Source organism: Cystoisospora suis, assembly GCF_002600585.1.
Source record: "Cystoisospora suis strain Wien I chromosome Unknown contig_7691, whole genome shotgun sequence".
Lineage (NCBI taxonomy): Eukaryota > Apicomplexa > Conoidasida > Eucoccidiorida > Sarcocystidae > Cystoisospora > Cystoisospora suis.
In genome coordinates, this window is record NW_027160476.1 from 64 (window position 1) to 12,226 (window position 12,163).

General features: G+C 45.6%; 3 protein-coding genes across 3 annotated transcripts; 2 read left to right on the forward strand and 1 right to left on the reverse strand.

The window, feature by feature from the left end:
• Window positions 1-209: 209 nt before the first annotated feature.
• CSUI_010519 (uncharacterized protein) lies at window positions 210-2,731 on the forward strand. The gene is made up of 2 exons (XM_068070622.1): window positions 210-286; window positions 1,455-2,731. Exon 2 carries the CDS (start codon window positions 1,547-1,549, stop codon window positions 1,766-1,768), a length of 222 nt encoding a protein of 73 aa, XP_067917400.1. The 5' UTR covers window positions 210-286; window positions 1,455-1,546; the 3' UTR covers window positions 1,769-2,731.
• Window positions 2,732-4,452: 1,721 nt separating this feature from the next.
• CSUI_010520 (uncharacterized protein) lies at window positions 4,453-7,880 on the forward strand. Its single transcript, XM_068070623.1, has one exon. The coding sequence runs from the start codon at window positions 5,066-5,068 to the stop codon at window positions 5,750-5,752; it is 687 nt and encodes a 228-aa protein (XP_067917401.1). The 5' UTR covers window positions 4,453-5,065; the 3' UTR covers window positions 5,753-7,880.
• Window positions 7,522-11,865, reverse strand: CSUI_010521 (uncharacterized protein). The gene is made up of 5 exons (XM_068070624.1): window positions 11,773-11,865; window positions 10,687-10,745; window positions 10,026-10,079; window positions 9,199-9,263; window positions 7,522-8,453 (listed from the first exon to the last, which is right to left on the reverse strand). Exons 1-5 carry the CDS (start codon window positions 11,854-11,856, stop codon window positions 8,161-8,163), a joined length of 555 nt encoding a protein of 184 aa, XP_067917402.1. The 5' UTR covers window positions 11,857-11,865; the 3' UTR covers window positions 7,522-8,160.
• Window positions 11,866-12,163: the final 298 nt, after the last annotated feature.

A 12,163-nucleotide genomic window follows, 5' to 3' on the forward strand; every position in this document is an offset into this window, starting at 1 on the left:
AGAGAATAGTATGTGGTAGATGTAGTAAATAGAGAAACGTAACTTTTAAAAGCATGCTCCTCTCCTCTTGCAGGCGAGAGATCAACAGCCAACTGGGCCTCTGATCACTGGCGCCCTGGCTCGACATACAAGAGCTGCTAGCACCCCTTAGCGACACACCACTCTGTCTATCTATCTATCTATCTGGTTTGTATTGCCGTTCTTTTCAGTTTCTGAAGGATACTTTCGGCTTTGACTTCGATACATTCTGGCTTAATATCGGTCTCCTCTTCGTGCTTGGAATCTGGTATGTCCTTTCCTCAACACTCCTTCTTTCTCCTCTCGAAGGTACCCATCTGCATGCCGTCTACCTATCTATCTATCTATAAAGAGGGAGAAAGAGGTAGCTCTGTCTATGCATGCACCCATAATAATATGCCTCTACACAGCTAGGCGTGTAGCTCTTCCGCACATATATTTACATGTACTTCAACAAAGCACCTGTCTTTTGTCGGGGCAGAGCAAGCGGAACCTGTTCGATATTTGTATGATCGTTCTCTTCTCTGATTCGTAGTAGATCGTATCGTATCTTGGTAAGACTCCCTGAAGGAATCCTTTCACGTAGAAAGGACTTTCTCAGGGCGTCTATCGGCTGTCCGCCATTTGTAAGAGCGCTCGAGCCGCGCCGCTCACTCACACCTTGCCTCTCACTAACGACGTATCTTTTCTTCCCGTAGAAATTCTGAGGCGCGCAACTAGACGGGAAGAAAAAAGATCTCTTTGTGGCCTATATAACTGCAGAATACACAGACCTACTGAGAGGACTAGTGTTAGATGCTTGTGGGTTATCATGCCGAAAAACGGGAGGGATGATAGAGGCTATAACTGTTTTTCTTTCTACAAGAGATTTGAAAGAAACTCTGTAGGCAGGGGCGCAGTGTATGTCTATCTGTATATACACTCGGAGGGACATAGTTGGAGAGCAAATGAACGACGACGTTTTTTTTTCGATGTTCGGTCTGGTAGTGCTTTGGATTTCTCTCCAGCCAAAGGAAGACACCTGTACCTACCTTTCCTAGATTGCGAATAGAAGCAAGAAACGGTGTGTAGACGGTCTATGGAGGAGGACTTACCGCTTTCACAAGAAGAAAGAAACTTCATTCGTTCTCTTCAGAGTTCAGCCTCCTGTAGCTGTAGATGATAAGAATGGCCTTGATATTGCCTGAGACTGAATGATAGAAGAGTCAGCTGTCATTACACCCAGCGCCCGTCTTGAATGGAGTGCGTGTCTCCCCTTTTTTCCATCTCTTGTCACGGGAGATTCAAGAGGTTCTTCAGTTCTCTGTTTAGAAACAACAGAGATACCACGACAAAGAAAAGAATCATGATTGGGGTGACTCTACACCCTCCCCCCTATCTCAATGAGGTTGGAGAGTTGCTTCTTTCCTTGTCTCGCTGTTCATGATCCTTCACAGCGCTCGATGCTTGGCTATGTTCTTTCTGACCTGGACGTCAAGTCGTACGAAAGAAAATCAGTAGTCGTTTATCCCCCCCTCTATCAGCCAAGATGACAGGAGCTCTTCTTTCTTCACGTCAAGCTAAAGAACGGCTCGCCGTGGCGGCTGGGTTGAAGCGCGATAAGAGGGCGGGAACTATTCATTCTGCTTGCCTTCCTGTACTGCATTCACATGAGACAGATAAAGACCCCGACAATAGCACATCCAAGGCTCCTTTTCGCTGTTTATATCCGTCGTCTTCTCTTCATTTCCACCGGAGAGGTATTTCATGAGGTTTTTCAGGTCGATTGTAGTCTCCTGACTTCTTCATAGCGTGCGACGTTCTAGAGGAAGGAGTGGACGGGGCTTTTCTATGCGGGTGACGGGCGGGTTGGTTCTAGTGATTTGACGGGATTCGTACGTGTATGATGATCTATTTCAAAAGAAGAAACATGAGTATTATGTCTTTATGTTAGATAGCAGGGGTGGTTGTCCTCTGCTCGTGATGGAAAGCTTCTTTTATAAGTCGGGAAAAGATCGAGAAGAGAGAGTGCCCAATGAGCTAGACGCTCTCTGGTCAGCTTGATGGACACGCTATCTAGCGACACTTTCATCTAACCTATCTATCTATCTATCTATAGAATGTCGTCACATACTGTTATGTGGCGGCACAGCCATCATCCATCAGCAACAGAATTCAACAAGAAGCATGTCAGGCATCATCCATGTCTCACCGTGATATCTTATAATTTCGTGTCTTCTATTAAGTAAGCTCATCATTCGTCATTCATTCGGCGATGTTTCGTAAGATGGAACGAAAACAACAAGGGCGATGAAGTGTCTTCAACTAAAGAAAAAAAGGGCAAGTTCGACGTGAAGGCCTTAGGTCAACTTACGTGTTTCGATCGGGACTGCCCTGCGTTTCTTATCCGTTTGCTTGATCTTAATCAAGCAGTTTCTACAGAGAATATGAGAGACTAAGTAAGCACTGTGGCTTCGGATTACTTTTTTGAGAGAGGGACAGACAGAAAGACAACAGGCAAGGGTCGGAAATCGACGGGAGGCCAGTGGTTTGAGCGCCGTTGCGTTCGCCTTCATGTCCTGTCCGTGTGGTTGCTAGCTCGTCGTCGTCCCCCCCCTTCGTGAAAACTGATTCTTGTCATTTTGCGTCATCAAGATTGAGGAAAACCGTCAGTTTTCATTTTTTCTGTTTCCGAAGGAGTGTTGCCAATGCCGATGTGCATGTATTATCATCCCACTTACCGGAGAGACGACAGAGAAAAACGGGACAAACATCGATAGGATACCCAACTAGCGAGGTCTTTGTTCCAAGTAGCCCCGCGAGATACCGTGTGACAGGCTGCAGAATAGAAACCGAGAGAGTGTGTGATGAGGGGTCTTGCCGTTAGACGCGCTGATTTAAAGGGGGCTGCCGCGGTGAGAGCTGTTTCTGGATGTAGGTTGACGAGGATGGCCGCAGGCTAGCCGAGTTTCTGCGTCAGCAAGAGTCGTCATGTTGAGAAGTAATACATCAGAGCCGCTTAGAAAAGTCAGGACAAGCTCGCAGTCACGGCGCCCGGATTTCTCTTTGGCAAGACAGTGAGTGTTCAAACCGTTGCACCTTCAGTGCGAGTAGGTACTCATCCAACAGGGAATCTCGCAATACTTCATGTGGCTGCTACACGGACACGTCACCCTGTTATGCCAGAAGAGTGACGGTCGGACAGCGTTGCTATTCAACGTCGGAACCTTCAGAATGGTCACTACCCCCGATAGTTGCGATGAAACACAAGTCATCACTCCAAGAAAGTCGTGTGCGAAAGTCGAAACGCTTAACAAAGTCTCGTTGGCTCATCTTCCTCTCTGTGAAAACTGTTCTGAGCGGGTGAGGAATTTCCAAGGAAGCACCGGGGATTGTACTCACCCTTTGAATGAAGCGACAGTGTAGGATATTGGTCGATCTTCCAATGTTGTGAAGCGCGATGCTCACACCCTTCGTTGGCCCTCTTTATTGAGGACAGAGTCGGACGATGTGCCTCTGCTAGTATACCTGCCGGAGTTTTTTGGCCGCTACCGCTTCAGACGGGACTGGGTAGAAACAGCCGCCATCCTATGGCTGTAATCGCGTGGGTGTGAATGAATCCAGGGAACGACATTTCCCTGCAATTACCGAGAGCGACTGGCGGCGTGAATCCACACGACATGGAGCAAAACTGTCATGATAACTGCAGATTGAAGTCGGCAGAGAATGGGCAACTAGCCAGTTGCAACAGGGCCCTAGTGACAACGGTATTACCTTTGTTTGTGAAACTGTGACACAAAGGTGTCTAATATACAACGCGCGAAGTTTCTGACTGCAGGAAGGAAGGGCCGAGAGATGACCCAGAAAATAGAGCCGGACGTCTCTAAAGCCGGCTAAACCTTCTATAGAATGCTTTCGAGCCGTATCCGAAAGAGTACCATACTGTTTTTGCTACGTGTGATGGTAGTGAAGATCGTAAGGATGCCGCATCAACGCCGCTAGTAAGTCTCTGCTTTCAGAGGAGTCTTGACCGCAACGCCGATTGCGGGGGACTTGTGAGTGTCCTATATTGAAGCTACAATTCAAGATTCTAGCAATCATCGTAGAATACCCGTCAAACTGACGCACACCTGCACAAGAGGTCAACACAGAAGTCCGTGCAGTTGCAGTTGGCAGAAGGACAAAACGCGTCCCGCGGGCAGCTAGGTGCTTTTTGTAAAAGGACCGTAGATAAGTTTGCAAGAGGTCTTATTGGTTTTTCTTCTGACTGAATCCCACGTCACTGACTTTTTGGCGCAACCCTCTCACCTCCATCACTCCTCTTGAGCCTTGATTCCGTCCTTACACGACACCTTCGCCCTTACACGACACGTTCGAAGAGATGTCGTTGAGGGAGTCAGTAGTCGCATGCACTCTACAGTATTGTTGGTCTCGAAAAATATCCTCTCTGTCGATGTTCCACCTCACGTTTGTTCGTTACTTACATCGCTTTTCAGGTACGTCTTTCTTGGTGGAAACCGCTGGAGTTCCAGCCATTTCAGGCCATCTCTTCCACGTGCACAACAGCCGGTTGCTTTGCAAGGTTTCTTCTCTCTAGAAGCTTTTCATTCGTGGTTCTCTTTTATCGGACACGCGCAGAGAAGCCGAGGGAATCGGGGTTATTTCAAGGCGAAGAAGTGACCTGTTCATCACGAAGGGGGCCGGACTTTTCACCCTCGGGTAGAAAACAAGCTTGCCGGTGAATCCCGCCTACAACGACAGAATCTTTCTATCTCATGTCCGGATTTCCTTCTTCCCTGCGCATGCAATTTTCTTATCGAGTCCCGTAATATCCGTTGTAAAGCACTTCGCTTTTCCGTCTGTAGACTAGGACAGTTGACCTTCTCATCCCATTGTCTACGGCTTTCTGAGGATCGGTGGTTCCTTTCCTGGAAACGGTTGTCCGTCTTTCAGCAGTTCTCCGAGTGATTCTCTTAACTTTCTCTTTCTCTCTTAGCTTTTGCTTCTATCTTTTCAGGCTTGTACTCAAAAGATCAGCTTTTCTCCCGCCAGACGAGAGACTCAAGGAATGCTTCTCAGAAGGCCCTTACTTCCCTTTCAGTTGGAACTTTGCACCTCGAAGTCTTCAACATCTTTCTTCACTTCTTTCTCTCTCCTATCTCGACTTTCGACTTTTCTACCCTCTCCATCTTTGAAAACCATGGCCTCCTTTTCCTCTTCTCCTCCTGCTAATTCATCTCTCCCCTCTTCCTCTCCTTCGCCAGCATCCCCAGCTGTCTCTTCTTTGACTCCAGGTGCTGAGAAGAGTTTATTGGAGAGAACTGGCGAGCATATTTCGATTCTTCTTAAGACCGTTGAAGAACAGTTAGATGACCTCAGTACAGATCTCCTTCCTACTCCTGCCAGGAAAACACAAGATAGCGATCCCCCATCAACCTCTTCTCAAAGTGCCGCTTCGTCTTCTTCTTCTCTCCCAGGAGTGTCAGAACAGGGAGAACATCTCTCTTCTTCTTCTCTCAATACATCTCCAGAGGAGTGGTTCAATAAGAACCTTCAGCACGTGAAGGAATACTATAGACAGTGTTTTACCCTAAATCATCTCCTACATACAGAGATTGAGAACATGCACCTATTACGTGAAGGTGTATGCGGACATAAGGTCTACAACATGGCGCTTCAAGTGGAAAATCTCGAATTGCTTGCTAAACAGAGAGCAAAAACAGAAGAAATACGAAGAAGTCTCAAGTGGTCTTGAAGGAGGCGATCTTCTCATATCATCGTTCTCCTTCTCTCTTTCTTCTTTCGTCTTCTCCTTCTATCGTATTCCGTCTTTCTGTGTTACTCCTGTCTCTATGGGCTTTCTGTCGCCCGAGCACCAAGCAGCACATAGAGAAGCGCTAGGCTCCTACACTTGCAGCGAAAACAAAAGATGTCTTTGTATCTTTAGTTGGTCCGTGAAACATGAGTATATGGAAAACTTCTTTCTTTCTCTCTAACGCTCTTTTTACACTCTTCGGGGGGGTATCCTACATACCAGAGAACGCCTCTCTCTCCTCCCCAACCCCTCCTGGAGTGTACGTACAGTAGAGCCAAAGGCTTCCAGACATATACAAACGAAAAGTATAGTTGGCGTCTCCGTCTTTTCTTTTTTCTTTTGCCCTGTACACAAGAAGGAGCGACGGAGTATCTTCACTCGTCATCATCGCGAAAGATAGTGGGATAAGGTTTCTACTCACACACTTTCCTTGTATAGAAAGAGAAGCTTCTACTGACTTACCTCCTCTAATCATGTACGCCCACTCTTCCTTGCGGTATATACATACGTATATATATATGGAGAGAGAGACTGCCGGATTATACGACGATGAGACGATATGTGAAGAAGAATGAAAAGAAGAGGCTTTTTCTAGTCGTTTGCTTTACAGCTGTTGAAAGGACAGGTTTCTCTCTCTTTCTACATGGGTGTCACGCTGATCGGCTGTCTTTGATGTTTCTCAAAGGAAGGAAGAAAAAAGCGAGATAGATAGGAGGAATGAAGGTTGAAGAAGAAGCAGTAACAGTAGCACCCCTTACATGTCTTCGATGTGTCAATTCCCCATCAACGACCTCCTACTAGTTCACTCAAACCTCCGTTTATCTCTGTCTCCCTCTGTGTTGCTGGGGATCCCAACAAGCACTTACGGACGGCGTAACTCGAAGCTCTTCCTCCTACTCCTAATACCTCCCTCCCTATTGGTATCCTCCTTTCATTCACTTTTTCCGTCTCAATAAGAATCTCTACCTCAGCTATACAGAGAATAGCTGCCTCATCCCTCACACTTGCTATCTATCTATCTTTCTTTTGTAACCTACGTATTTATATCTAGTCTATCTATCTGAGGTGTGAGAGAGAAGTGAAGGAGGAATGATGACGTGGTGTCACTATTTGCTTCTTCCTACGTTGCTTGCTGTTCTCCCTCTACGTATTTTCTTCTCCTCCTGCTATCTTCAAAAAATAGATTGACAGGACGAGAGACTTCACTCAATCGAATGCGCTTCTGAGGTGTTAAAGAGGTCTCTCAGTTTCTCTCTCTCGCCCCCCCTTGGTAGAGCTTACAACTGCGCCTCGGATCCGAGAGTGAAAAAGACACATACCCCCTCTAAGAAGATCTGGGTATCCTAAGCAGCAGCATAAGAATAGGAATGTGTATGGTGGTTCTTCATACATTCGCCTTGTTCCTTTCAGGTAGTTCAACAGACACATTCTCTTCTCTCAATGTGTTCGCAGATGTTTCTCTTGCTTTCATTTCGAACTCACCTCTTCATGATAGATTGACATACAGATCAACTCATAATGAGACTTTCCAGGGAAGAAGACGGACGGTTTGTTTCTACCGTTTGTGCATACACTTGAAAAGAGAGTCTCCTATTTACCACAACTGTTAGTTACCATGGGGTTGGCTCATCACGTCGATCAGTGCGTCATCTCTCGATACACACACACTTCTACATGACAACGTGTCTCTCCTCTCTCCCTCTCATCACTGATACAAGCAAGGCCTCGAGAAGATAGAGCTCATTCGAAGAACAGCTACAAGCCCACCTTGTTGAGATACGTCTCTCTCTATGCATGGCCTGTTATCTATCTTCACTCGTACTTCATATAGATCAAACACACAATGAAGCCTTTGCCAGCATTCACGAGACGTTAGGCATATGTGCTTTCTCTCTCTAGGCATCTACTTCTATATAGAGAAGAGCAGCTAAAGCTCAACACTGTCCCTTCTCTCATACACAGTCTGAAGCGTGTCTGCGGGGCGCTCCTTCCCGCATACGGGTGAGTCGTACACATCATACACGGCGGGGTGAAGACCTCCTTTATATCCGCATATGTATATCTCGATAGAGATAAATAGATCGCCGCTGATACGCAGTCTATATACTGGTTCGTTGATACAGCAGATACGACAAACATAAGGAGAAAAGACAGGCGCTATAGCAATGCTTCAGTACAGAACAGGTGTATGTACACCCCTATATAAATCTATACCTCCCAGCTCGGACTGGTGCCATCATCTCTCTCTTTCTGTTCTGTCTTCCCCCGCTTGTGATACATCAGCACCATCTTCATTCGACGGCAAGAAGATCAGCAGAAGTCGATTCTTTTTCCTTTGTCTTTCTTTGTTATTCTGCTTCTTGAATAAGTTTCAAAAACTTCTTATTTCTCTGCAATCGACGATATGCCACCTCAACTTGCGCACCGAATGGCTCAGCCTGGCGTGCCAAATCTTCAGGTGTACATACACGTGTGAGGACATCTTGGTTGTTCATGAATGGATCTGCATGCAGTCGCTTCAAGTTCTCTGAAGGTTGGGCAGGTTCAATTCCTTCAGGAAGGAGATCTGGGCATGAGATGTACCGTCGATTTCTTTGATATAATAAAGGCTTCACTTCTTTTACACGACGCTTCACACCTCCTGGAGAACACAGTGTATACACAACATCTAAAACATCTTGATCTGCCCCTCGGGGCGATACCTAAACCATCTCATCACTCCCTGTATGTATGCACACCTCACACGGCTCCAGGGGGGGCTCTCATACGTCATCTCCTATCTTCCATTCACATACATACTTCTCTCTCTCTCTCTTTCTGTGTGAATGTACATGTGTGAGATGAGAAGTAGTAGGTCTACGAAGATGTGGCTACTTGTATGGAGAGGGAGGAGGGGAGACGACAGAAGATAAGACGGGAGGACCTATATACGAAAGGACGTTAGTAATCGATTCCGAGCTCATGTAACGAGACAGGAGGCCCTTCGTCTGTTGCCTTGAGATACACAGAGATATCCTTTCTATGTTGCTTGTTACACCTCGAATCTCTCCTCTCTATAGCCCGTAGAAGAGGCTCACAGCTCTCTATACCTCGGGCGTGAGTCTATGCAAAACATATCGAGCCCTGGTGCTGATCTATCATCTATCTATGGATTCGATCAATAGCATGCAGTGTGAACTTCGATGGAAAAGAAGAAGGGAAAGCTTGATCCGACAATGAGGGCTCAAAACACCCTCCTGAGGGCCCCAGGTGTACACTATTGATGGATGCACATGTAGGCAAACATGTATCGTGAAAGTATTCCATATGTGCATGCACGCAAAGGCTGTTGAAAGAAGTCTAGGAGATGAGAGAGGAGATGAGAATCCATGGTGGATAATAGTTACCTCCATCAGCGACAAAGCGCAGAATGGCTTGTTCAAGAGCCTTGTTCTGCTCGAGATTACGTTCCCTTCAAACAAACACATTCAAGCAGTAGTGGTACTATAGGAACCATAGGAGGCGCATCTGTCTATCTATCTATCTATCTTAGACAGAGATTCTCTCTTCCGTCAAGATGTCTCGATCCTAGAGAGTGCATGGGCGCTCTTCAGCCACGGTTTCAATGACTGATGAAATCACCTTCCTATAAGATAGAGATCAAGCCTAAGTCCAACACATAATGCATGCAACTACTGCTGATCGATTTTGAACAGACGTCTACTTGAAGGACAATCGATGACTTCTGGACTCTCCTGCATGCAGTGTAAATCTGGGCCAAAGTGAAGAAGAAGCACATCTAAACATTCCTCTTTTGTCTCTCTGCTAGACTTGACTACATGACATCTCACCGTTCACCTCCACCTGTCTTTCTAGGTAAAGATCTCTCTCCATTGTCACATCTCCACAAGAAAAGACGACGAGCTACTCCCGATATTTCTAGCTAGGCGGCGCCGCCCTTCACCTTCTCTGCCTGTTGCTGTTCTCGTTTTATTTTGCAGTAGTGCCAAGGCGCATGCAAGGCTACTGTCTATCCATTCGTCCATATATCTATCTATCTAATCACCTTGACGTCCCTATGCAATAGACGCCTTCAAAGAGACTGCACTGTATGTCCACCGCAGCTCAGATCCACTTTGGCGACAAAAGACTGCAAGAACGAAGAAGAAGAGAAAGCCATTGAATGAGAAAGAAGAGCAAGGAAAGACTCCTCTAAGAAAGCGGATTGGTGTACCTCATCAAGTCATGGAGCTCGACGAGCTGATGTGCTAAAGGCCGTTTATACGATCTGTCATACAACAGGCATGATCAACATACAGCAACAGAGGGGGAAAGTTAAGAAGCCTGCTGTTGAAAAGAAGAAAGGTTTTCTCTTCTTCATCAAGACAGACAAAAGAAGAATAAGAATTCCCAACAATAGCACCAAAGATACCCTAAAGGAGACGTGACCTATCTCACGTCAGACAGGAGATCTCTACAAGATAGACAGGGGAGGTTGTGTGGGTTCGATTCTCACAGTTCTCTCTCTATTGAGGGATGACAAGAGAAAGAAAGGGTTATGCTGTGAAGCGAGAAGATGAAGAGAGCTCAGCAACTACCTCGCCTTATCAACATTCGCAAGACCTGAAGAGATAGGAAAGAGTCTTTAGACCTCCTTCTGTGCAGTTGCCGTCTGATCCCTTCTTTATGGTAGCATGAGGGACTGTCTATGATTGCGCCTGGATGGAGCTCTATTATAGACACGTGTATCTACATAAGACAGGGACATGTGCGTCTGTCTACATGCAGATGTCATGTACATACACAGAGTTTGATTCCCTAATAAGAAAGTCCATATCTTCCTCTCTCTCTCTTTCTCTCTCTTTCTCTTTGTGTGTGTACGGGGTTTGTCTCACCGGGTGGCTGGGCGGTTGACAGCGGTCCGGCACCATTTGCTTAGTGCGATAAGAAACTCCTGAATAAACAAGACAATGAGTAAAAGAAAGACAGACAGGAAGAAAGAAAAGAAGAAAGAAATAGAGATTCACTCTCGTATGAATTTTCTTTCAAGATATCATATAGATGTAGATGTACTGCGGCGTCCAGGATTTCATTGGATCTCTATGGTAGGCGAGGAGTGAAAACGTCGAGGAAGAGAGAGAAGAAGTGAAGAATTACGATTGTCTCGTAGCATGTCTCTAAAACGGAGAAGCTAGCAAGAGCCCAGTCCCATGAACAGCATACACACGACCACCTCCTTACCGTATCGTCCACCTCTCCTCTCAAGATACACTTCATTCATTCAAAGCAAGAAGAACGACTTCAGGCTTTTCTTTCTCGCTCCTTTTTTCTTTCTTTGAGAGTAGATAGAGAATTCGCTATCTGGAGAGACCCTGACGAGCACCCTCACCAGATCTTTACACTCCTACTACGACTAGTACCACTCATCATTCTATTTCTACACCTCCTCCCTCCCTTCCTTCCTTCCATCTTTACCTGTCCTCTCTCTTTCTCTCTCTCTCTCTTTGTTTATCTTCCTTTTGTCTTTTACTTGGACTGATTCAAAACTTTACTTTCAGGAAGAGATGGTGGATAAGACGATCTGACCCAGAAAGCACTAGTCGTACCTAACTTAGCTAAACAACAGAATCCATAGAAGGAAAGGAGAGGAAAGAAAAGCAATAGAGAAGATCTCAACGAGAAGAAGAAAAGGAGAGTCGAAGATGACCTCCAATACACACGTTTTCTAAAACAAGACATGAGCTAGCGATAGGTGTCTACTAGACACGCATCCTTCAAACTCCTCTCCGTCTCTCTTGCGGCTCGGTTTTGTCTGAATGTGAGAGAAACATCTCTCCCCCCCTTTCACAACTTTCTTAACACCTTCTTGGTTTCACACAAGAAAGGAAAGAAAAGTAAAGAAGAGACATGCATACACCAAAGAGAAGTCTTATGAAGTGGAAGTGAAGAGTTGAGGAGAACAAGCTTTCATAAAGACTTACGTCGTGAAGAAGATCTTTTGACTTCATGAAATTTAGGCATGCAAACGGATTGACAAGCTCATCGACATCTTGATCGTCGACCATTGATTTAGTTCGCTGTGAAAAAAGGAGAAAACAGAGTGTATCGACAGCCACTGCTTAGCGAAAGAAAAAGAACAAGAAAAGAAAGAATGAAAGAAGGAACAAGTACACACAGATCGACCTGCTCATCTACTACCTTCACGGAGGCGAAACAACGAAAAGAAGACCTTCTTTCTCGGTGCCTTTAGAACATTCTTTCAGAAACACCCCTCCCTTCCTATCTATCTTTAATCTATCTATCTATCTATCTTTAATCTATCTATCTATCTTTAATCTATCTATCTATCTATTTTAAATCTATCTATCTATC

Excerpts from the sequence above, each read along its gene's own strand:
- CSUI_010519 (XM_068070622.1), top strand. The coding sequence starts at position 1,547 with ATGACAGGAGCTCTTCTTTCTTCACGTCAAGCTAAAGAACGGCTCGCC.
- CSUI_010520 (XM_068070623.1), top strand. The coding sequence starts at position 5,066 with ATGCTTCTCAGAAGGCCCTTACTTCCCTTTCAGTTGGAACTTTGCACC.
- CSUI_010521 (XM_068070624.1), bottom strand. The coding sequence starts at position 11,856 with ATGGTCGACGATCAAGATGTCGATGAGCTTGTCAATCCGTTTGCATGC. Across the intron at positions 10,080-10,686 it reads GTCAACCGCCCAGCCACCCG|ATCGTATAAACGGCCTTTAG; the intron begins GTGAGACAAACC and ends GTTGTATGACAG. Across the intron at positions 8,454-9,198 it reads GCGCTTTGTCGCTGATGGAG|GAGGTGTGAAGCGTCGTGTA; the intron begins GTAACTATTATC and ends TGTGTTCTCCAG.